Consider the following 22,929-nt stretch of genomic DNA (forward strand, 5'->3'; position numbering starts at 1 on the left):
GTCTGATATGATCATGATCTGCCACCTCAGACATGCGCTTTCCCTCCTCTGCCTTTCAGTTTGCTTGATTTCGACTTTGACCGAGCTTGTGCACTCTGAACTGGTCTTATGTTGGTCTCCTCGCGTCGTTAGCACAAAGTGAGCTGAGGTGCAAGTCGTTAAGTGAAAGCTCTAACACCTGTGCTGTGCTGCAAAATGTGTTTTAGGAAGTGAGAATGTGTTCAGAGTTTGCAAAAAAGAGTGAATAACATCACTCTTCAGGGATTGGCAGCGTGAGATTGAGTGCTTTGTAAACATTGCTGTAGTTAAGTCAAAGCTAAAGTCAGAAATGTTTACAAATGTTAGAAATGTTTGCACAACAAAGCCTGAAATGACAGTTGTGCAGCTGGAGCACGTACAGTACAGTACAGTATATCATCCACACTAATGATGAGAAATCAGTGGGTCTGACAATTCCATTTTATTAGCAAAGCAGCGATACACAAGATGCATCGTTATCTCAAGGCACTTTAAATCTGCACTGTGTGTTAACTTTACATGTAAGCGAATGTGTGTCACCATCAACCAAGCACAAAATGACTCCACACGACTCTCCGCGTTTCTCCATATAACCGTTTGAAGCAGCTGACACGGGCAACAGCATACATTGCGCCAATAAAGCGTCAAGAAAGCTTTCCAAATGAATTCGACTGCTCAATAAAAAAACACTAAAAGTTCAGCAGTTTGACGAGATAAACGGTTATTGTGCATTTTTGGTAATTAATGGTCGATGATGTTGATATTTTTCTGTTTGTATGCTGCACAGTTCATCTAAAAAAAGCTGTCAGGCAATACTATCAGACTTGACTGAGGTAGCGATTATCGTTTATCTCGTCAAACTGCTGCAAAAAAGCCTTTTATTTGAGCAGTAGTGTCACTTCTGAATCGTTTTGTGGACGCTTTTTGTCGCCACTGTTTGTCTTGACATAAAACAAACCACCTCCTGTGTGCACCAGGTGACACAAGCTCGGAAACACTGGCAAACCAAGAAACACAGAGAGCTAAGTGGAGCCAAGTTGCTGAGTAATGCCCAAATGTTACAGTCATTTTAAAAGAAAGTGACTAACTCCATCACCATCTGAAAAAACAGCATGTTGAGTTAATAACCTAAAACGCACAAAGTTAAAATAGATCATGGGTGAAATAAGTAAAGCTACAAATGACACGCTGACTGACTGACTGACACAGCTCCTGCAGCCAATCACTGATCTTTCTCCGGTTCATAGATAGACAGCGTTCGGGCCGACGGGTCGGAGGCTTGGATCCAGCGTGGCATCCAGTAATGGGAGAGCCACCCGGCCCGGCCCGGGAAGTGCTTCTCAAACACCTGCCTGTAGTGGTACGCCTCTTTGGAGGACGGAGTCAAGTGAGGGAACGTCTTCTGGGCCTTTTCCATCTGGTCGTCGTTCACCTGAGAGAGGAGAGCGGAGCAAGCAGGGTCAGACAAGGTCAGACAACAGCTCCGCGCGTTTGCACTTAAATGGATCGCAAACAACAACCACATGAGAGCCGGTTCACCGAGTCCGCGACACTCACCACAGGAGAATAACTTAACTAAAGAGCGCCAAGAACAACCATAACTTCACAGTGGTTATAACCCTCTAATATTAGTTATGTGCATGGTCTGCGAGTACGACCATGACAGAAACCAGTGCATCATTTCGAAATGTCAAATCTGTTTCCATTGCACTTTCCTTTTTTTAAATATATGAACCTTTTTAAAATGTCCATTTTTGGTGCGCGAAAACGTGCACCGCAAAACAGGGTGATGGAATTCTCCCTGAAGTGAGATTTTCTTTATGGCCAATGCTGAGATTAGACGACAAATTCTCAAGCGATTTGGTCGTTTCCTACACATTTCCAGGGTAATGACCTGATTATGAATGATGCATGGACGTGTAGTATAACATAACTAAAGAACAGATATTTGGCTGCTAGGCTAGGTGGAATAGTGACCTGGAAAAATGTTCCGTTGAGCTTTGGCGACTGAACCTCTGCCTCTTTGACGTCTCCTCAAGGGACGACTACCAGGCCCCCTGGACAAGACACGGCAAGAATCCGTGCCACTGATCCCGGCGTAAACGGAGGTATAGCTGATATAGCCCAGTGTTAATACCCCACTCAGGTGTGTGTGTAACTGATGTAAACACATACCATAGAGTCCAGATGGTCCTGCAGGCAGTTGTACCAGGACTTCTTCAAAGACATCAGACCGTCACTGAAGGCTTCTTTACGCCGCCACAGGATCTCCTCGGGGATCAAGTTGAGACCTTTGAAGGAGTCCCTCAGCAGGTACTTCTCCACTCCGTGCTGCTTACACAGGACACATACGACACCGTTATGATCCCGTTCAGACCTGATATTAAGTACAGATCTGAACATTGCCAGTGTATCTTGTCTTCAGAATCTACAATCAGAGGGTTTGAGGACACACAATCTGTCCTCAGGAGGCATCAGAGACCACGTCCTCAACTGCGGTCACCTGATCCGCACACTAGCCCCCATACGTTCATTCATTTGTACATTAGGGCTACAACTAACAATTGTTTTCATAATCGATTCATCTGTCTGATTATTTTCTTGATAAATTGAGTAAAATGTAAGAAAACGCTCATCTGTGTTTACCAAACGTGGAAATGATGTCTCAAATGTCTCGTTTTGTCCACAAACCAAAATGATTCCATTTTAAATGAAATCTTTGTTAATATGGAGCAAAGAAACCAGAAGATACTCACATTTAAAGAAATACTAGAGGCTTGAAACTGCAAAGCTAATTCTGCTGTTTTCAGACCCACTCGTAGGGGGATTGGACGTCATTCCCACAGTGTCCACCATCTTTGCTAACAGTTACGCTAACAGGACTAAGTCTCTCGACTCAGGGGAAACTGAGATTGGAAAGCACAATTTTTCAAAAATACTACTTTAAGAAACTGAACATTTAACCAAAACACTCAAATGAGTTGACAATTTTTAAACAAATTTCATGTTACAGCAGCAAGAGAATTGTTCTCTTTCACTCCAGCTCTTGTCTTTTCTCTCTCTCTCTCTGTCTCTGTTTCACGCAGACACATCTGTGCAGTCAGACTTGTTAAAAACATAATTCTGGGGGTGCCAGATCCAATCATAAGCATCCAGGACACAGAGCCAGGTGTGAACAGATACACGTTAAAACAAGACCTGAACGGGGCCTTTAACAAAAGAATTACTCATCTCACTTCACCTTAGGAATCCTCATCTCCTCGGGCAGGGAGAGGTAGTACGCTGTCAATCTGTGGTCCAGGAAGGGAACTCTGAGCTCCAGACTGCGAGACAGAAACGACACTCAAATCACTGCTGGACATAATTATGCAGTAATCACCGTTATTAATTCACGTCAAAAATCAGTTTCCGATGGATTTCCTTCCTACACGATGTCACTTGTTAAACTTTTATGAGCCACATTTTGCTGTGTATTATAAATCCAAGCTGTTCACTACTTTCAATTTTTAATAAAAATAAATTTAAACTGATTATTTGAAACACTAGAGTGGCAAAATTACACAAAACAACAACAAAACTTAAAAAACCTTCCTGCTGAGATAGATACATACAGGAATATACAGCAAATACTGTATTTTCTTTAGATATTGTAGTGCTACCGAGAAGGGATGGACAACCCTGGAATAATGTGATTTTAATGACTATGTCAGACTTTTTGGTAAATGACATCACACACGTTGCTCCAGTTTGAATGAAGCTAACCCATGTGCAGAGGTGGTGCGGTCAGCGCGGAGAACGTCAAACAGGTAGAGTTCCTTCATGAGTCGAACGCTGTCCTCTGCGGCTACTTTGGGATTCGGAGCCTGGGAGGGAAACGCGGACCGGTTGTTAAACATTGAATGTGATGGAAAAACTGTCCACGTCTCTGTATTTTAACAGCCATTTAATTTACAAAAACAATCTTACTGCTGTCTTACAGGTGTACTGGTGTGACAAAGTGGAAAATACATTTCTTAGACATCTTAGACTTAAGCAGGAATAGATTTAATTACGTGAGCCTTTTGTTGAGTGACAAATAAATGAGTATTTAACGCGGCCTCTCTGGAGTCAGACTGACGGAAATCAGCCGATGTGACAGATTAATGTGACAGTTTACGGACTTGCCTTGTGGAAGTAAATGTATCCCTGAGCGAGCTCATCGGAACCTTCTCCAGAGAAGATCACCACACTGTCGGACTTCTCCCTGATGTACTTTGACACCAAATACATGCCTACAGTGGAACACGGAGGGAGAAGTTACAGGAGGGCAGCGCACATTCATGACCTCATTGGGAAGCGAGTTCATGTGTAAACTTGAGCTGTTTTCAGAAATGCAATGAAATCCCAACATTTTTCCCCCTGACATTGTCCGGGAGAACTTTTGTGAGAACACAAAAAAAAGAAAAAAGATATTTTATCACAGTTTCAGACTCTATGTTTTTCTCATGTTGTCATCTTTTAAGGTGCAGAGTGTCAAAATTAGGTGAAGATGTATGAATTGTATGTTTTTTTATTACCCCAGAATGAGCCTTTAATATCTGTATCAGGAGCAGGGTCAATCTTTTAAGTTTTGATGCTGACTGAGGGCTACACGAGTTCTCCAACACACGTGGAAGGGAAAGGTATCGATAATAAACGAGGTGATGCGTCACGGCGAGCGCAAACTCACCAACAGAAGCACGTATGGTGGTGATGTCATAGGTCTCCAGGTGGAAGATGACATCATCTACCGCTTGGATGCCTTCTTCTACGGTGAAGTTCACCTCGTGGTGTTCGCTGCCAATGTGAGCGGCGACCTGACAAACACAGGTCACGGCCTTTATATCATCATCATCTGTTACTGTTGTTGTTACCGCAGCGCCGGAGGTTTGTTACACGACGTCAAAGACCTTGCGAGCCGCTATGACGTCGGGGCTGTCCTCTGAGCCGATGGAAAATGTCTGGATGGGATACTTCAGCTTCTCCTCCTTGGCCAGTTTCACCAGCGTGGCAGCAACCAAACTGGAGTCCAGACCACCTGGAGATCGGTGACAGAAAAACTGTATTTTATTCAAACTATAAAACCTTGAGAGCAGTGATTCCCAACGATTTATGTGTATATGTTTTGAATAATGTGCATAAAATGAAGCTTTAATGAATTAGGTGTTACAGATATAGCTGAAATGATTTGCTCTCTCTCTCTCACACGATTTATATTGTGTTTTTGGACCACTGTCGTCTTACGCTGACACAAGAGCACTCTCAGGACACACGACAGAATTTTAATTACCTGAGAGAAGACAACCGATCCTCCTCTGAGCCATTAGACGCTTCCTTACAGCGTTCTCAAACAGGGCTCTGATGTTGTTCTTCACCGTCTCCTCATCAAAGCCTGCGGGGACAAAACATCAGTTGAAACCATTCTTTTCAAACCACGCATGAAAGAATGTGTCACTAATAACCGAATAAGTCGACAAAGAGCGGTAACGCACCCGTCTGAAGCGTCTCCAGGGTGTCGCAGACGGCATGCGCAGGCTCCTGCGTGCAGCAGTGAAACTGCTCCATCTCAATAGACTGAACTTTGCCATTCTGCTTTAAATCAAAGACCTCGAAATGCCCGGGGAGAAAGGGGACAATGTTGGCAGGGGTGGCCATTGCGTGGGTAATGTTCGTAAGGCCTGTGATCAGAATAACAAAAAGGTTAAGCTGTAGTCTCTTACTAGGCTTATAAAAGATTTAAGAGGGTGATAAACTAGCCTGTTACCTTTAGCCTCTGAGCAGACAGCAAGGAATCCATCATCTGTGAGGAGCCTGAACAACGGACGCACGCCGTACGTATCGCGCCCCAAAAACACTTTCCTGTTGGCGGTGTCCAGCAGGACGAAAGCAAACACGCCGTCCAGCAGGGAGGCCATCTTCTGGATGCCAAAGCGGTCGTACAGGTGGAGCAAAATCTCGCCGTCCACCTCAGTCTGGTGATTGAACTCAAACTGCTTCCTCAGCTAAAGGAGGGACATCAAACAAAGGCCTCACTTATTCATAAAATTCATTATTCATTAAATTCATAGAGACACAGGATCAGCTTGTCTACTACTGAAGTCACAAAATAGCACACTTGAACTTACTGACGGAGGCAACGGTGGAATCAACAACTCCTGTGTGCTGTGGTTAGAAATCACAGATTTTTCTCTATGGAACTTTGGTGCATGTGTGAGTAACAGAGCGATGCAAGCTTCAGTTTCCAGTCAGAAAACGTTTGTCCCAGGGCAAAGAAAACATACAGTAACACATACTTAAACAGGTGTAGAGTTTGTCCCTTGTTCCCGACCATAACCTCTGCCAGTTCTACGTGCAGCGGACCTTCAAAAATGGAACCCTTCCTTCAAATGTCATCTATCACTAACATAACACTAGATACCATACAACAGACATGATCTGCTGTGTCTGAAAGGGACCTGGGGGACTTTAAAATCACACTAAAAATGAACCAAATACATTAAATGTTTATAACAAAAGAGACAATGGGACAGTTCTGTATGTGCATGAACACAGTGTGAAGCTACTTCCATGTTTTCAGAAAACTATGGCAACCGACTCGACACTGTTTTAAACGCCAAAGCTCACTGTTGTACATGTTTTACATGTCGTCGAGGTGCGATCCTGCCCTGATCCTTACTGTGCGATGGTTGTAGATCTCCCCGTTGTAGCAGAGCCACAAGAAAGGAAACTTCTTGATACGCAGGGGCTGCATGCCGTACAGCTGGTCCACGATGGCCAGCCGATGGAAGCCAAAGCAGCAGTTGGTGAAGCCGTTGACGTTCTCAAAGCGGAAGGCGTCGGGGCCCCTGTGGGCGATCTTCATGGCGCTCGTGCACTGCACCGACAGGCACTCGTCGCTGCCAAACAAAGCCCAGATTCCGCACATTTCACACCTGCGGAAGGTGGAATACAAAGACAGACAGACGCGTCATGATCAGGGACGTCTCGCTACCTGCAATAAGACAAACTATGAAACTTGGTTTCATTGTTCCATTTGACAAAAGATATCATTAAAACATCATCATTTCCAGGTTCTGAAACACCTATCAACATTTTCTGACATTTTATGGACTAAACAAATACTCAATTCATCAAGAACATGACCGCTTAACTTGTTCTACAAGCTAATACATTCCAAAGGCTCAGTTACAGTAAGTCTATTCTGCTAGAACATCCCGTCTCTCCCACTGTCTACAGTTCACAGTCGGAGGGATTCATTCCCTTCTACTACAATGAGCCGCTAAAGCTGAGCCAAGTCTCCTGACGTCCACAGAGACAGTGTGAGAGGCTGTCGACTCTGGTGCCGTGGCCCTGTAAGGGGCCCATTACAGGCTCACGGGGTCACATTACCGTTACACGAGATTCCCAGAGCGAGGCTCCTATCATAACATGGCAAAACGGTGGATTTTCAAACAAAAGAGAAATGCCTCTACTTTGCAAAGACCTACTGGAGGAGATAAGGCTCCTAAATCCCTTTTTTCACAGACTTACTTTTATATTGTGTTCACTTTTAATTTGAAAACATGGAGGTCACAATCTCCAAACGGAAGAACACAAATGGGAAAGAAAGCATTTAGGTTTTCGGCACCTGTCGGTTGGAATAAGCCTCAATCTGAACTTAGCCCTGACTTCTTTTTTACAATAATACTAAACAGAAAATTATTCATTTACTTATTTTTAAAGATCTTTCACGGCTCATTTGCAGTTTGGGATCCGCTTCTGTATGGAATTAGAATGAGGTCAACACTTTCAAACAACACTTTTTAAGAAGCAAATAAAATATCCATTTAATCATTCAAAAATACTGTATTTTATTGATAAAATACACTTGTTGTTTGCGCTCCCTGATTTGTTCTCTGCGCTCCAAACAATACAATATTTTTGAATGATGAAATTGATAATTTATTTGCTTCTTACAAAGTGTTGTTTGCTTCGTGAAAAGTATTGTTTGAAAATATTAACACAAATCTAATTCCATACTTCTGTGAACCATTAGACTGGATGTAAATTTTAGCAATGACATAATGACCATATATTTATACATATATACTTATACACATACATATATATATATATATATATATATATATATATATATATATATATATATATATATATATATTAGGGATGCACCGATATGACTATTTCCGCTGATACCGATATCCGATATTAATATTGCTGCTATGGCCGATAACCGATATCTACCGATATCGATATATGTTTTAAAAAAAAGTTTCTGAGATGATAAAAGTTTGTACAGAATGAAAATCACGCAAGCTGAATTTTTGAATGTCTTCCTTTATTTTCAAAACATGTTTTACCTCCAAATAACAAGGTCACATAAGACACAAGTAACCAACTACAAGTACTACAAGTAAAGGTTTTTAGAAACCTTTACCACTTGTAGCAAGTGTGTAATTAAATTAAAGTACAGTTTAACTCCCTCAACTCACTAAACTCCTGTGAGAAAGTTTGGATCATAAATTACAATCATGAACATAAATAAAAATAATACCCTGCCAAAGTTACTGTAACCTAGATAAGGGTGTCTATACTGGGTACGTAAATAAAGTCAACAACCCTTCCTCCCGGCAACAACAACCGCGCCACTTCCCTTCACAATAAAACTACACAACAAATATGAGAAACAATACCTGACAAGCTCTACTAAGAGCTGCCATAATAAAAGAAAACATGTTAAAATACTTTATCAAACTTGCCAGTATTCATGGCAACCAGATATTTATTCAATTGCAAAACATCGGAAAAGTAGCGCCGACTTGGCAGGTTGTTGTGGGGCTCAATATGCGCTATCAACCGTCGGAACCCTCGGCTGGTCGTCAAGAGCAATCATTTCCATTACCTTGATCGTTATTGCCCTGGCCACTGTCTTCCTTTGGTCGAGTCCCAGCTGCGCTGCTTTCTTTTTTCTCTGCTGCCTAATGTTACTAGCGTTAGCTTCCTGCCGTTGTTTGTGTACTTCAGGGTGGCGGTTTTTCAAATGACATAATCAAATTTGTGTTATTGAATGACTTGACGCGGAACACTCCTCGCATTACCTCGACTTTGCAAGTGTTGCATAATGCTTTTCGCGTATCTTCTATTGACACCCCGAAAAAACGCCCACACCGCTGACATTCTCTCTCCTCAACACACACACACACACACATCTTGTGCTGCGCTTGCGCCACTGACACTGTCATATGCCCAAACAAATGCCGCATGGCCTCCCCTTCCCGACACACATACACAAACAGCAATTAGACGGGTATAAACATCGGTTGTTAAAATCGGCGCAGTTTTACTCATTGAACCGATGCCGATATGTTAAAAAATGACGAACATCGGCCGATAACAATATTAATGCCGATATATCGTGCATCCCTAGTTCAAATATTAAGAAAACACAACATTAAAAAAACGCTGAAACATTAAGTGCTTGTAGTGAATGGACGTACATAATTCACCCTTGCACTTTGTGTTTCTATACACTTATGTCATGAGATTGTTTCCTATTGTGTTATGCTTGTAGGAAGGACTGTTCCGGGATCATGGTCCCTTTAATTAACCATGTTTGTGATGACGTAGAGCCCTGTGCTGGTTGGTTGGTTACTGTGCGTCCTCACCTTGTGTTTACTTCGGTTCTGCTGTTTTCAATAAACGAGGCACACAGTTTGTGCACTCAAGCTGAGAAATTGTTTTTACCCGTTCATTGCAATTTCCACATGCTAATGTTTTGCACTTTCTCAATTGTGTTGTGTTTTCTTGATGTGGTGACATTTCTATGGGGATGGATTTAAAAATAGTATTTTGAAATAATACTTTTTTAGTGGGGCCACACGGTGGTGTAGTGGTTAGCACTCTCGCCTTGCAGCGAGAAGACCCGGGTTCGAGCCCCGGTTGGAACAAGGGCCTTTCTGCATGGAGTTTGCATGTTCTCCCCGTGTGTGCGTGGGTTCTCTCCGGGTTCTCCGGCTTCCTCCCACAGTCCAAAAACATGCAATGTGGGGATTAGGTAAATTGGACACTCTAAAATTGACCATAGGAGTGAGTGTGAGAGTGAATGGTTGTTTGTCTCTAGTTGTGTGTGGCCCTGCGATGGACTGGCGAACTGTCCAGGGTGTACCCCGCCAACCCTCTGGTTGAGGATAAAGCGGTAGATGATGACTGACTGACTTTTTTAGTGACAAATTTTAGTGTCCAGTATTACCCTTACACTCTCTTAAATACGGTGGCCCTGGAGTGACAAACGTGACAATGCAAAAACATTACAAAAAACGCTAACACAATAAGAAAACATGAAAAACATGTTAAAACATGACATTACAAAAACGTTCAAATATTAGGAAAATACAACATTAAAGAACACCAAAACATTAAGAAAGCACAAAGTGCTATTACGTTGTGTTTAGCTAATGTTTCTTGTGTTGGGCTGGGCTAGTAGTGTTTTCTTAATGGTGTAGTGTTAGCCACTGCAGGGCCACTTAAACCTGGACTTGAACCATATGTTACAAGTAAAAACTGTAAATTATATCAACAAATATCTGCTGTAAAAGGGTCTATGACCTTAATGCTTGAGCATGACATACACTGACAGCTAATAAAATACAAGACTTTAAGTCACATCATTCCAATGAGTTTGACAGACATACATTTATTTATAATTACTGTACATAACATCATTTTCAGCTGTGTTAACCTCGCCCAGAGTACTATCTACTATAATAGACGATATAATGAAATCTACCACAGATAATAAAAAATGAATAAAACGTTCCACTTAAACATTAGACATTTATCACAATTATGGCACCGCTTCTTTATGATTTTACAGTGACGGTGTCCAACACTTGCACGCAGCCTGGGTACAATTAGCCGTTCACTGTCGATTTTTCCCTTTTACCACGTTATTTTCTATCGTGTCGGAAGCAAATTTACCTTGTTTTACAAACCGTTTGTAGTTCAAATCAGACGAACGTCTGCTTGCTGCTCCGCCAGCGGTGGACTGGACCACGTGCAGTGGGTGAATATTCAACCACGGTCTGTGGGAAACTCAATGTTACATCATCCACTAGCCACCAAGCGGATATGGGAGGCAAATGTGGACATAATCAAAGGCAACCACCCAAACTTAAAGTCAAAAGTTTAATTAAAAATACCAAATTACTATTGAAAATACCAATGGATTTTTTGAAAATCAAACCTGATGCCCGCCTTCATATACATATATATATATATATATATACACATATAAAAATTCCAATGAGTTTGACATATATGTATATATATATATATACACACACATACATATATATTTTTTTATTAATATGTTCGAAGTCCAATGTCTTTTACTCAATTTACAAATAAGGTGATGATTTAATAGTGATTTTTCCTACATTTTTGGCACAAAGGTGTCCAGAGGGTACGAATGTCCAGACAAAAAAAAAAAACTATTTCAAGATTAACAAATTTAAGATTAAAATTTAAAAAAACTCAAATACTATACAGTGGACATTACTGTACATAATTACAATCCAACATCCAATTTTTTTCTTTTAAAATCACTTTGGTGGTTTTTTGTTTTTGTTCATAATTAAAATCTATTCAAATTAAATTCAAAGATCGCAAAATATGGTCAGAATTAAACACTAAATGTCCAAATAGAATTAAAGGCACTCCAATAAAAAAGGCATATTTTACAATGCGGTAAAATCCAGAGAAAGAATTAAGATCTACTACATAGAAGACACCAATACATGAAAATACCTCAAAGCAGAAACAAACAATTATTGATTCTCATTAAAATTTATATTTAAAAGTATGAAAAAAGACATAAGAAACACATTAGTAACAGGATCCATGTTGGTCAGAGCAGGAATTTATTGAAGTCTCAATGATCCACATCAATTGGCCAATTGAAGACTCCAGTTAAACAAGTCAACACACAACTCACTTCCTGCTCAATCCGATTGTTCGCAATGTAAACCGATGTAGAAGCTAAAACCCAAACAAATGCGTGGCGTTAATGGAAATCTGCGTTCGTCATCAACACGATATGAGAAAGAGTCGTCTCCTATATCTACACACGGGTAAAAGACATTAGATTATACAGACGTACAGTATATGCAACCTGTGGGGTCACAAGACACAAAACATGTTACACAACACTTCACCTTACACAGAAACAAACACACACACTGACGAGTACAAACAGAAGGAAAGCTTAGAGTGTAAAAATGTATCAAACATCTGTGTACAACAATGACGTAAACACACCTGCCACAAATCATAAAAGATAATATATATATATATAAAGTGAAATCTTATCAAAAAGGTTATCATTATTATTCTGTGGTGTCATGCAGGATAAAATAAAGAGCGTTAATTCAGTGACAGAACTGTGGTGCTTTAGACGAGTAGTCATCTGGAACACTGTTTATATAACTGAATACAGCAGTGAAGCGGTAACATCAAGCGTCTCCCCCACACTTACGTATACGCATGAACATAAAAACCCAGCGATTCAATAATACCTTAAAACGAGCCTGCAAACCAATAAAATCTGGCTCCTGCACAAAAATACTGTCCTGAAATGTGTTGAGTGTATGGCTTTATTTTACTCCCCTCGTCTTTAGCTTAGTGCTTTGCAAAAACATTTTACAATTCTCATACCGTATTGCACTTAGTGATTGCATGCGTCACTGATATCGACAGCCTAAAAAACAAAAAAAACATTAAAAAAAAAAAAAGGGAGAAAGAGGCTGCTTGTGACAAAGCGCGGGAACTACAGTGGCCTGTAACAGCCGTCCGGCTGCCACATCCGCAGATCCACGAGGATCTGGTTCAGTTTCTTCATCCACAGGTTTCTCTCGTCTTTAGTGTCCGCACTCAGCCAGTTCCTGCACACACACAGACACAATCCAGGATCAATGGGATGTAACCAGACATGTCATTTCAATCAGTATTTAGTACAGTAAAAGACTCCAGCTCCTTACATGTCAGTGGAGGTGCCCGCCAACTACTCTATGCGACTCCATCTAGCACCTGCATCGTCTCACATTACGTAAAACTTTTAAATGATAACATTTAGTCCTCATCTTGTCCAGACTGACCTGACCAAATTTGAAGATGATAGCAGAAAAGCTCGAGGAGGAGTCTGTTCAAATACCAACAGTGTAAAAAAAATCGGTCCAAAATTATCCAGTTGTGGGGGTTGTTTAATTCAAATGTTACAAATTAATATACAAATTATCAAAATACATGATTTCTGAAGTAATCTGTCAACAATCGATTGATCTTTGCAGCCCTAGTAGTCCAACAATAGTAAGAAGGGAACTTACTTTGTAACACACATCGTGTCCTTGCACTGACTGACTAGTGTCTCTTTGTCGTCCTCTCTCTGTGGTCTGACTGTGATGAGCTCAAACGTGTTGGGTCGGGCACAGAACTCTCTGTTGGCCGGTTCCACTCTCTTACTGGTGCAGTTGGACAAGTTAATACGGCCAATGGGAGTCTGGCCACGGGGGGGGGTTAAAACAAAAAACAGGAGGACATCAGGCATCAAACACAGACAAATGTAAAGTGGAGGTTTCAGCTCAGCTTTAACAGCTGAAAGATAACATGTCTGCTTTGCTGAGGCCCAAAATAAACTCAGGGAGAAACGTTTGGCAAAACCTGGCCTAATTTAAGAATTTTTTAAAAAAAACGACACCCCCAAAATGACATACCTTCCTCTTCTCATCATCTGGGTAGGTCCAGTAGGAGACACAGTATCCTGAGAGGACGCACCACCTCCTGTGCCAAGCTCCAAATCCACTTACGTCTTCAAACATCGTCTGTAGTTTGAAAGAGGGGACGGACACAGATGATAAATAACATCACTAATGACTAATGACTAATGACCGCCATCATGTTGATGCTTGAACTGCCTGCACTCACCAGGAAGCCCCTCTCCTCTACTTTTGAGCCGACTTCACACTGCATCTTGAGGTAGACGTGGCCCTCTAGTGGGCACAGGAACGGCACCTTGGATTTTAGAGCAGAGACTTTATTTAATAAAAAGTGTGATCATCGCCGCCACAATTGACGAGTGTTGAGATTAGTCTAAAGTCCTACTTTAAAAGTATCTGACAAACATAAACAGCGGCTGTGTCCACACCAATACATCTTAGTTTTAAAACATTTATTGATTTTGTACCAATATGTACTTGTCGAATTTTCCGGCCCCTTGGAAAACTTTGAAGGATTTTAGTTTGAAAACTAGACAGATTAAATCGGGACATGCGTCCGTGTTAATTTACTGATTTAATCTTAGTAACAGCTCGACTACCAATGAATGCAAGTGTTACAGACATGTACATACATGTCATGTTGGGTAAATGATCATGTAATAACATACATTTCAGCAGTGTTTTTGTATTAAAACCAAAAAGTATCAATGTGGACATCTAAAAAGAAAAATGTATTAACGTTTCATAATGAGAACTGGGTTTGTTATTTGTTATTCAAGCTGAAAACATTATCACAACGTCATTATAGTTTAGAGTATGTGCCGTCTTAAAGTGTGTTCACCCTTCCCCACAAAAACAGAACGCAGGCAAAATAAACAGACAAGAGGATAAGTAGTAACCTTGGTATGAAACAAGTCACTGAGAAGTTCCCTTTCACATCCTTCATATATGATCTAAAAGAAAGATAATCAAGGCAGGAGAATGAATGCACAGGCACAACTCGGGTGTCCTATGAGAACCTCCGTGAGCGTGAGAGTCTCTGTCGAGCCTGCACGCAAGCGTAGGACTGAGGATCTAATTCAGCCTGGCATCACACATACAGTAAAGCATGAGTAGGTCAAAGACAAAGGCCAGAAACAAGAAAATGGTTTCTATACCTTCTCCAGAGGGAATTTGTTTTTCCCAATTGAGGACAGGGTGAGCTTGTGTGATCCAACCAGCACGAAGTTACTGGAGCGAACAGCGTTGGGCCCTCCTGGACTGGCCACAACTACAGAGGGAAAGGATAAAGGAAATAATGAGCCAGTGAGAAATGTTGTGAAAAACATCTTCCTCCTCATGTCCCCAGTAGTTATAAAGGGCCACTTCACCCAAAAAATATACAGTTAATTACTCATTTCCAGAGATAAATGTGTTACTCGATTATCAGTCAGTGGATTTGGGATACATGTCTCATTCCCACAATGACAGAGGAAGTTGGGATTGAAAATAATTAAAGGTCAACGTCAAAGTCACTTCCTTCAAAGAAAATAAAAGCCCTACACCGCTCTTTACTCTGTTTCAGTCAAGTTTTATGAGTAAAAGATCTGAAAAAACTTGATCTGACTCTATGATAGAATATGAATCCTTCTTTATTTGACAAAGTTGAGAAAAAAAAATTGATGAAACCTCCCTTTAAGTATATATATATATATATATATATATATATATATATATATACATATACATATACATACATATACATATACATATATATATATATATACATATACACACACACACACACATATATAGTAAGTAAATAAGTGGAAATTTAAAATCATGGAATACCCCTTTAAAAAAACAAAAACAAAAAAACATTAAACATACTTCAACATACCTGGTGTCTGCACACTTTTCTGCAAAGGACAAGATAAAAGAGAAAAATCAGCATTTTCATATTACATTGATCAAAAGTAAGTAAGTAAGTAAAAGCAATTTAAAATTCTCACAGTGATGCCGAGGAATCTCTTTGGCGTGATGGCCTAGAAAGACAAACATCAAGAAGTCAGTATGTTGTTGCCTCACCTGTGACAGTTGACATTAAAACATCTTTTTAAGACTCCACTGAATGAAACCACCACCACCTGAACCTGTGCAAATGAATCTTCAGTTATTTTTGCAGTGGTGACATTGTGACACCCAGTGCAGAAGGATCGGATATAGAAACTAATCATACCGACATACACAAATCATGTGCTTCAAGAGCCTGTCTCCAGATTGTCTGCACATATACACACAGTTAAAGAATTTGTACATTGCACCAAAAAAAAAAAAATTGTGGGGTAAGAACGGGGAAATAAAACAAGTGATTTTACCTTTGATTTGCTCGCTTTCTTCTTCTTGTCACCGCAGACCTCAGGCTTCTGCACCTGGAGGATGTTCAAGAGGATGACGCGTCAGTAGTGAAACATTTATGGTCATTTTTGAAGAAGAAGAAGAAAGACAGAAGGGCGTCATGTACAGACAGTTATATTCACTTACCAGGCAATAAACCTCAATGTCAATTACAAAGTCACCGGAGACATCAGATCTGAGTGAAAGAAGCAGAATTATCCAGTAATTCATTGACTTTTCCCACAAACACTGACTTTTGATATATGGGGTGAGAGATTGGGATTAGATTTGCATTTTGTTAGATTCAGCACATTATGTTTGTGAAGCTTCTCAGACATCCAGGTCATTCATCTGTAGTTGGCTTCTTCAGAGAAAAAGCCTGTTTGCCTTTGAGGCTGAAACCTGTCTAGAAAGTGTTTGACTTACAATGTGAACTTGGTGGGGAAGCTGAGGGTGTCTCCACTGAGGCCACGGTGTGTGCTGGCCAGTGGAGTCGCCACAGTGTTCTCTGCTCCAGCACGGATCATGATGAAGAAAGAATATTTGGTCGACTCTGAAATATTCAAAACAGAATTTTTCTTCATTAAGACGCAGTATAGAATGACCATGACGTGGTTAAACCTGTGTTAAAGATCTGAGTGTACCTGGCTTGTTAGCAATAGAGCACACAAAGTCTGCCTTGAGAGGCAGACGAATCCCCTGCAGGGTGATTGAACCCTTAGAGGCGGACATGGTGGTGGATTCCGGGGCAGCAGCGGTCTTTTTCTGTCCAGGCACACCTCCTCGCAGACGGTCCAGCTCCGCCTTCAGCGCCTCCCTCCTCTGCACTAAATCCAAAAGGAAAGACAGTCAAGCTCGGGTACCACCAGGAGTCAGATCTTACAGCACACGACTGTGGCTGTGGCGCTAGTGTTGGAATGTGGCTTTATTTTTTAGAGGGCCCACACTAATCTACATCTCCTATTTGTCATTCTGACATCATCTAACAACTGAGCACAGCTTTTATTTCTGCAACCATGTTTTTCAGACCATGTTACTGCTTTACTCACTGGTCCAAATATCCCCTTCCCGCTTATCCTGTGCCTTACACACATCGTGTTTGCATCTATCGACAGGCTGAACTCACTTGCCACCAGCAGCAGCCTCTCGGCTTCAGCCTCCACCTGGGATCCTTTTCCGTGCTCCTCGTCTGTGCAGCAGTTGAGCGCCTGACTGGCCTGATGAATGATTGTCTGCTGGAGGTTCATCTCGTTTGTCAAAATCTGCACAAATAAAAAAAAGAAACACCGCAAGTGATGAGCAAGAGCAAGCATATGTCCAAAGTGTTTTTTGTGTGCGTCCCATGTTTTTATAGCCTCATTCACATTAAAATTAGCAGCTAAACTGAGACTAGTGAACCTGAAGAAGATAACACTACAGATAAAAATCCTTCTACAAAACAAGTTTTAAATTGAGTAGGTATTTCTTCCAAACCTTCGTCTTCTGTTTGACGCTGAAGAGACCGGATCCTCTGGGTTCTTCTGCTCTCTGAGAAACGTCCTCTTTTCTCACAATGACCTGCTTCACGTTGGGCCGCTCCATCTCCTTCACTCTGGTCGACCTGTATGCGTCAATGCTGGCAGAGACAAAGAAAGACTTGAATGTACTGACAAATCGAGAACTGAAAACTTTAATGCATGTGGGAGTAATATGTGGGAGTATTCACCTATAGGGCAGTTTACGGTCTTCATCCGAGGCCTCGACGCGGTCTGAGGAGGAAGTCTGGATTATGTTCGTCCTCGGATACTTGCTTGGAACGCGAACATTGTCTGGGGACTTTATAAGGAATGAACTGGCAGGTGTTGACGTCTGCAAAAACACATAAGGAACATTTTATTTTACGCCCATATAATGTGCTGTAAATTAACTCAAAAGGCAAAAAGACACAAAACTGGTGCCCACCATCATTCCCCTCTCTGGACTCTTCACCACAGATGCCAGGGGAGTCAGGAGGGACATGGAGGAGATATTCAGGGCATCTTCCTCCTCATCATCCTCATCCTGATCCAGGACTCCATCAAACAGCTCGTTGATGACTGCAGAGTTGATGGACTGGTCCACGTTCATCTCCCTCTCTGTGACCACCTCCTCCTTGTCTGGTGACTCATCTGTTGGTTTCTCCTCAGGTTGGGGAACCACCCTCAGAGGGCTGGATGTCAGTGCTGGAGGTGAGACCAACATATGACCTGCTAACCATAAGAATAGCTGTTAACTCACTCACAGCAGCAGTAAAAAAATAAATTCCCCCAATATCAGAACATGGACAACAGAAGAGTGGCTGATTCCGCAGCATGACCACTCACCTGGACAATATATATATTTCTAAGTACCTGGGGGGGTGCATTTGGTGGGTGTATCAGTTTTTTCAATGGACGGCGCTGATGCTTCCTCCTGTTGCTCACACGATGCAGCCTCACTCCGTACCGGCTTATCGGGCTGTTCCTGTGAAGCATTTTTATCCGTTCATTAAATATGAAGGAGGACTGCTTTGTGACTTAGTCGTTCATTCGATAGGTTTGTGAGCCAACCTTGTCGATGTTGATTTTCTTGGATTCTGCCGCTTCATCTTTGTTCTTCCACATATTGTTCCCATTCTGAAAGCGACTGCGAATCTTAGCCAGCTCAGTCTCTCGCTCCTGCAAAGCAAAGGATTCTACTTATCATATACCATATTTGTCTATGATAACTTTAAATAGACCAGATGATCACAACAGTGATGATGCGATGCATTATTTTTATTATGTGTAACAATAACCCACCATCTTCTGTCGCTGGGTGAGATCAGCAGAGGTGGTGTTTGCTGCCTGGGCAGCTCTGAGTCTCTCCTGTACCAGTTTGGTGTTAGGTGTGACTGACTGAGTTGCATGGGGAGTCTTGGCCTGGGTGCTGCCCCCTGCTGGGGAACACTGGTTGCTGCGCTCTTGGCATCTCTCTCCAAAGCGCTCCAGGAAAGATTTGACGCCTGTTGGGGAATGTGAAATCAGTGTTTTCTTTTACATACGTGGAGAAAACCCACCCCGACAACAAACGCTGACTTAACCAGTAAAACTGATTTTTCTTTATTCTTGTTAATATATTTATTTGTTGATGGATCATTTTATTACAATTTCTGCAACGTAAAATATTCAGGAGTGACAATGACTCACCCGGACCTCCAGCGGTGGACTTTTCCTGGGAGGCAGAAGGACCAGCAATGACTGGTTTGGCACAAAGCTCTGGTTTCTGGGGGCTGGCAGTGGAGTTGAGACCCCTGGAAAGGACCTGACTCTTCAGGGGGCTCTGAGGCACAGATGCTGTGGAGGAGGGACCGGCCCTCTTGGGACTGGATGGGACTGTTGTGCCTTGATTGTAGCTTTTCAGGGGACTAGAGGTAAAGGCCACTGACTGGTTGGAACTCTTCTGAGGACTGCTTACTGTCTGGGGTGCTGCTCTGGCTGCAGGATTGTCAGATTTCTTAGGACTTGGGGCAACCACTTGGCTGGATTTGATGGGAGGACATGCAGCCTGCTGGGAAAAAAAAATCAATAAAATAATCACATACAATCTGGTCTCTTCATAAAACAGATTCCTCATCATAATGTTCTATTTATTAAAAAAAGATATGACATATTTCCATACCACATTGATTTATATATACCTACCCACCTACTTGTGTGAAAACCAAGAATGAAATGACCTCAGGTCAGCCTACCTGATTAAACCTGGATGTGGACTTGCTGCTTGATGCTGATTGGCTGTCAGCAGCACTTGGCTTTGTGTTGGCAGCCACAAACTTGGTTGCAGCAGGCTTTTCTTTCGGATTCTCTTTGGGGATATTAGCATGGCTTAGGTCATCTTCCCAAGATCCAATGGTGGCAGCAAGGTTGGCCAGTCTGCCTCTTCTCCCTACTGGATTTCCTGAGGACATGGAGGGTGCAGCAACTGGCGGGTCCTCGGCTTGTCTCTTTAACAGGGACAGCGGGGTACAGTCTGGAATGGCATCAGTGGTGGGGGCTGAAAAGTAACCAGAATTATGCAATAATCAGACTATTTGACAAAGTCGATTACATAGGGATTGTCATAGAATTTGAACATAAACAGTATATTAAGCAAAAATCTTTATAGAAATAATGAATATTTTACCACTTCCATCCCAACATTTTCTCTGCTCAGCGAGCCTCTGTAGGCGTGACTTCATGCCAGCAGCACAGGGAGTTGGCTCTTCCACCAGGTATTCCTTAGTCCTATGGAGGGCTGGACTGGCAGGTACCAACTCTTCATCTTTGCTGCTCAGATTAGGAGCAGGAGTGACAGCTATTTTCTCTAGTTGTGGCTGTTCAGTTTGCAGCTGCACTGGCTGAGAGCGAACATCCGGTCGGGTAGCAGTTTTCTCCAGAGAGGAATGTCTGCTGCTGGGCCCCACTGGAGGTTTCTTGTCTGTGGGAGGATCTGCGAGCATGGGGACCACAGGTTGGTTCATCTCTGGTTCTTTGTTCTCCTCACCAGCTGCTGGATGGATATTTTCCCCCGAGCATAGACGCTTGGAAGGAGAAGGCTTGGAGGATGGCTGTGGAACTGGGAGGATGTGGAGTAGAAAGATGAGCAAAGCTACTTGAAATAAAATGTACATGTCTGAAAGCATAGCAGGCCAGCAGATAGAGTCATACCTTTGTCAATGACTGGCTCACTGAGCACACTGTTAGTATCAGCCAGTGGCTCTCTGGGCCTTTTGGCCATTGGTCTGTTTGCTGCATTTGGTCTCTCGGCCATTTTCTTCTGCAGGTTTTCTCTGCGAGCCCGGGTCCGCTCCAACAGTTTCTGTTTGAAGACAGAGTGTTTAAGTTTTGGTCCAAAAGCTGTGTTTCACCACCAGAAATCAAAACTGATACCTTAGCAGAAACTTTCGATAACACCAGCCCTGGTATGGAAACATTATGGCCCTGTTCAGACCTGATCACAGGAACATTTGCACCAAGTACAGGTCCAAATGCTCCTAATCCATCCTGAATGCATCCTCAGATGCAATCACATAAACCACATTTAATGGTTTAAGTGCACATGTGGCTAAATTCCTGCGCTGCATGAATGTGGTCTGTCCTCAGGACACTTAAGGGACCGTCTCTTCAGCTGAAATCATCTGATCCACAGCAGTTCCAGGTTGTTTTTTTCACTTCTCCTTTTTCCCCCCATTTGCAGCCACCACCACGCAATAGTAAAAATGTGTTTGCCATTTTGCATTTTTACAGCAGCACACCAACAACTACAATACATAAGTATATGGTAGTAATGTCTTTGGGTTTGTTAGACACCAACATAGACTCAGACAGTGAGTATTTAAAAAAAGTAAATAATTTTTGTTTAAACATAATTCTACATAAAAACATTCCTCAATCCCACACTGGACTATGGAAACTATAGAAACTTACATGTCTTTCATTGTATATGTCAAGCCAACTTAGTAAGAGGGTGTGGCGGTGTGAACGGGGATGCAACTTGATGCATACAATACAACCACAACACTTGCAAACAGAAGTTGTTTGTGAATAGAATACAAGCTGTGAAAGAAAAACAACTCCTCTCAAGTTTTTCAGTTGAGGCCAGTGGTAAACTACAAATCCCGTCAGCCAGTTTTAATAGCCCAATGCAACATTACTTGTGGGTGAGTCAGGGAGGAGAAAGAGGCCTCTGTTTGCTTGCCCACTTTCATTCCTCTTATACATGACATCCCCTCCAAATGGCCTCAGCCTGTCAACCAGTCTGATTTACAGTAAAGCAAGCCTCAACACATTCCTGCAGCTGCACTGCAACGCCTACAAACTTTTTCAAGGCACTGTGGAAAACCTGATGTCACATTTAGCAGCAGGAATGAGCCACTCCTGCTTGTGGCTCCTGGATTTGAATTTTCAAACTCCAATGACCAGAACACAGGAGTAACAGCAGCTGTAATTAGATAATGACTTCAGAACCACAGGTTTGGCTCACAACAGCAAGCAGGTCGTTGGGATTTGGACAATTTCCAACCCTGACACAGTTCATTGCCTTAAATGGAGAAATGTTCAATTTGAATTACGATGACAAAGTGATAAAAATGGATGCTATTCTATACCGGGAAGTCAGTCAAACAGCAGTATGACTATATAACAGAGCAATCAAACATCGATACTAACTCAATACCCGATCTTTAGCAGCAAATATTAGCTTAGCTTCTTTTTTAACACAAGGTTGTAATTCCTGACCACGTACAAGACAAAGAAATAACACGTGACGCGTTTACGTTGACTTTAACATTCCAAAATAATTACAATCGAGTCTTATATAGCAGCGTTAGCTTATGTGCGAGTGCAAATACTAGCGATATTAACAACGTAGTTTCCCACCGCGACTGACGAGTGTAAAACGACTTTGTCAATGTTACGTTCTACGTTAACATTAGCATGCAACTCAGGCGCAGCCAGTTCGACACAAACATGAGTTAGCCACACACGTACGTTAACTCTAAAGTTAGCGCACCGACTCACCTCCGTAAACGGGTCCATTTTGGGAGACGTATCCGCTCAAAAGTTAACCCTATGACAGTACTTTAGAGCTCTCCTGTACACCACTATGTGTACAAAGACACAAACACACACACAGGACGGGGTGACACGAGCTGAACGACACTCTACTTCTCTCCTCTCTGTCTGTTTCCTCTTCTTCTCTTCTCGCACAAAACAACATCTGTTCAAATTTT

At 42.0% G+C, this 22,929-nt stretch overlaps 2 protein-coding genes across 6 annotated transcripts; both read right to left on the reverse strand.

The window, feature by feature from the left end:
* Positions 1 to 441: 441 nt before the first annotated feature.
* asns (asparagine synthetase) lies at positions 442 to 11,120 on the reverse strand. 2 transcript variants are annotated; one of them, XM_044053242.1, is made up of 12 exons: positions 11,014 to 11,120; positions 6,713 to 6,968; positions 5,801 to 6,038; positions 5,529 to 5,714; positions 5,327 to 5,428; positions 4,947 to 5,074; positions 4,727 to 4,853; positions 4,183 to 4,289; positions 3,781 to 3,881; positions 3,260 to 3,341; positions 2,194 to 2,349; positions 442 to 1,450 (listed from the first exon to the last, which is right to left on the reverse strand). In XM_044053242.1, the coding sequence occupies exons 2-12, from the start codon at positions 6,959 to 6,961 to the stop codon at positions 1,241 to 1,243; spliced, it is 1,686 nt and encodes a 561-aa protein (XP_043909177.1). In that variant the 5' UTR covers positions 6,962 to 6,968; positions 11,014 to 11,120; the 3' UTR covers positions 442 to 1,240. The 2 variants fall into 2 exon arrangements, with proteins under 2 accessions (XP_043909177.1, XP_043909178.1); XM_044053243.1 differs by lacking the exon at positions 11,014 to 11,120 and adding an exon at positions 8,939 to 8,970.
* Positions 11,121 to 11,933: 813 nt separating this feature from the next.
* anln (anillin, actin binding protein) lies at positions 11,934 to 22,908 on the reverse strand. Of its 4 annotated transcripts, none has more exons than XM_044053284.1 (24): positions 22,718 to 22,908; positions 20,867 to 21,017; positions 20,343 to 20,774; positions 19,912 to 20,213; positions 19,367 to 19,724; positions 18,980 to 19,182; positions 18,749 to 18,856; positions 18,551 to 18,662; positions 18,123 to 18,409; positions 17,887 to 18,029; positions 17,655 to 17,796; positions 17,308 to 17,443; positions 16,826 to 17,008; positions 16,608 to 16,734; positions 16,329 to 16,377; positions 16,163 to 16,216; positions 15,797 to 15,829; positions 15,685 to 15,703; positions 14,963 to 15,075; positions 14,705 to 14,758; positions 14,014 to 14,100; positions 13,803 to 13,910; positions 13,416 to 13,588; positions 11,934 to 12,974 (listed from the first exon to the last, which is right to left on the reverse strand). In XM_044053284.1, exons 1-24 carry the CDS (start codon positions 22,733 to 22,735, stop codon positions 12,860 to 12,862), a joined length of 3,507 nt encoding a protein of 1,168 aa, XP_043909219.1. In that variant the 5' UTR covers positions 22,736 to 22,908; the 3' UTR covers positions 11,934 to 12,859. The 4 variants fall into 4 exon arrangements, with proteins under 4 accessions (XP_043909219.1, XP_043909218.1, XP_043909217.1 ...); XM_044053283.1 differs by having other exon boundaries at positions 18,123 to 18,406; positions 19,367 to 19,727; XM_044053282.1 differs by having other exon boundaries at positions 19,367 to 19,727.
* Positions 22,909 to 22,929: the final 21 nt, after the last annotated feature.

This window comes from Solea senegalensis, linkage group LG20 (genome assembly GCF_019176455.1).
Source record: "Solea senegalensis isolate Sse05_10M linkage group LG20, IFAPA_SoseM_1, whole genome shotgun sequence".
NCBI lineage: Eukaryota > Metazoa > Chordata > Actinopteri > Pleuronectiformes > Soleidae > Solea > Solea senegalensis.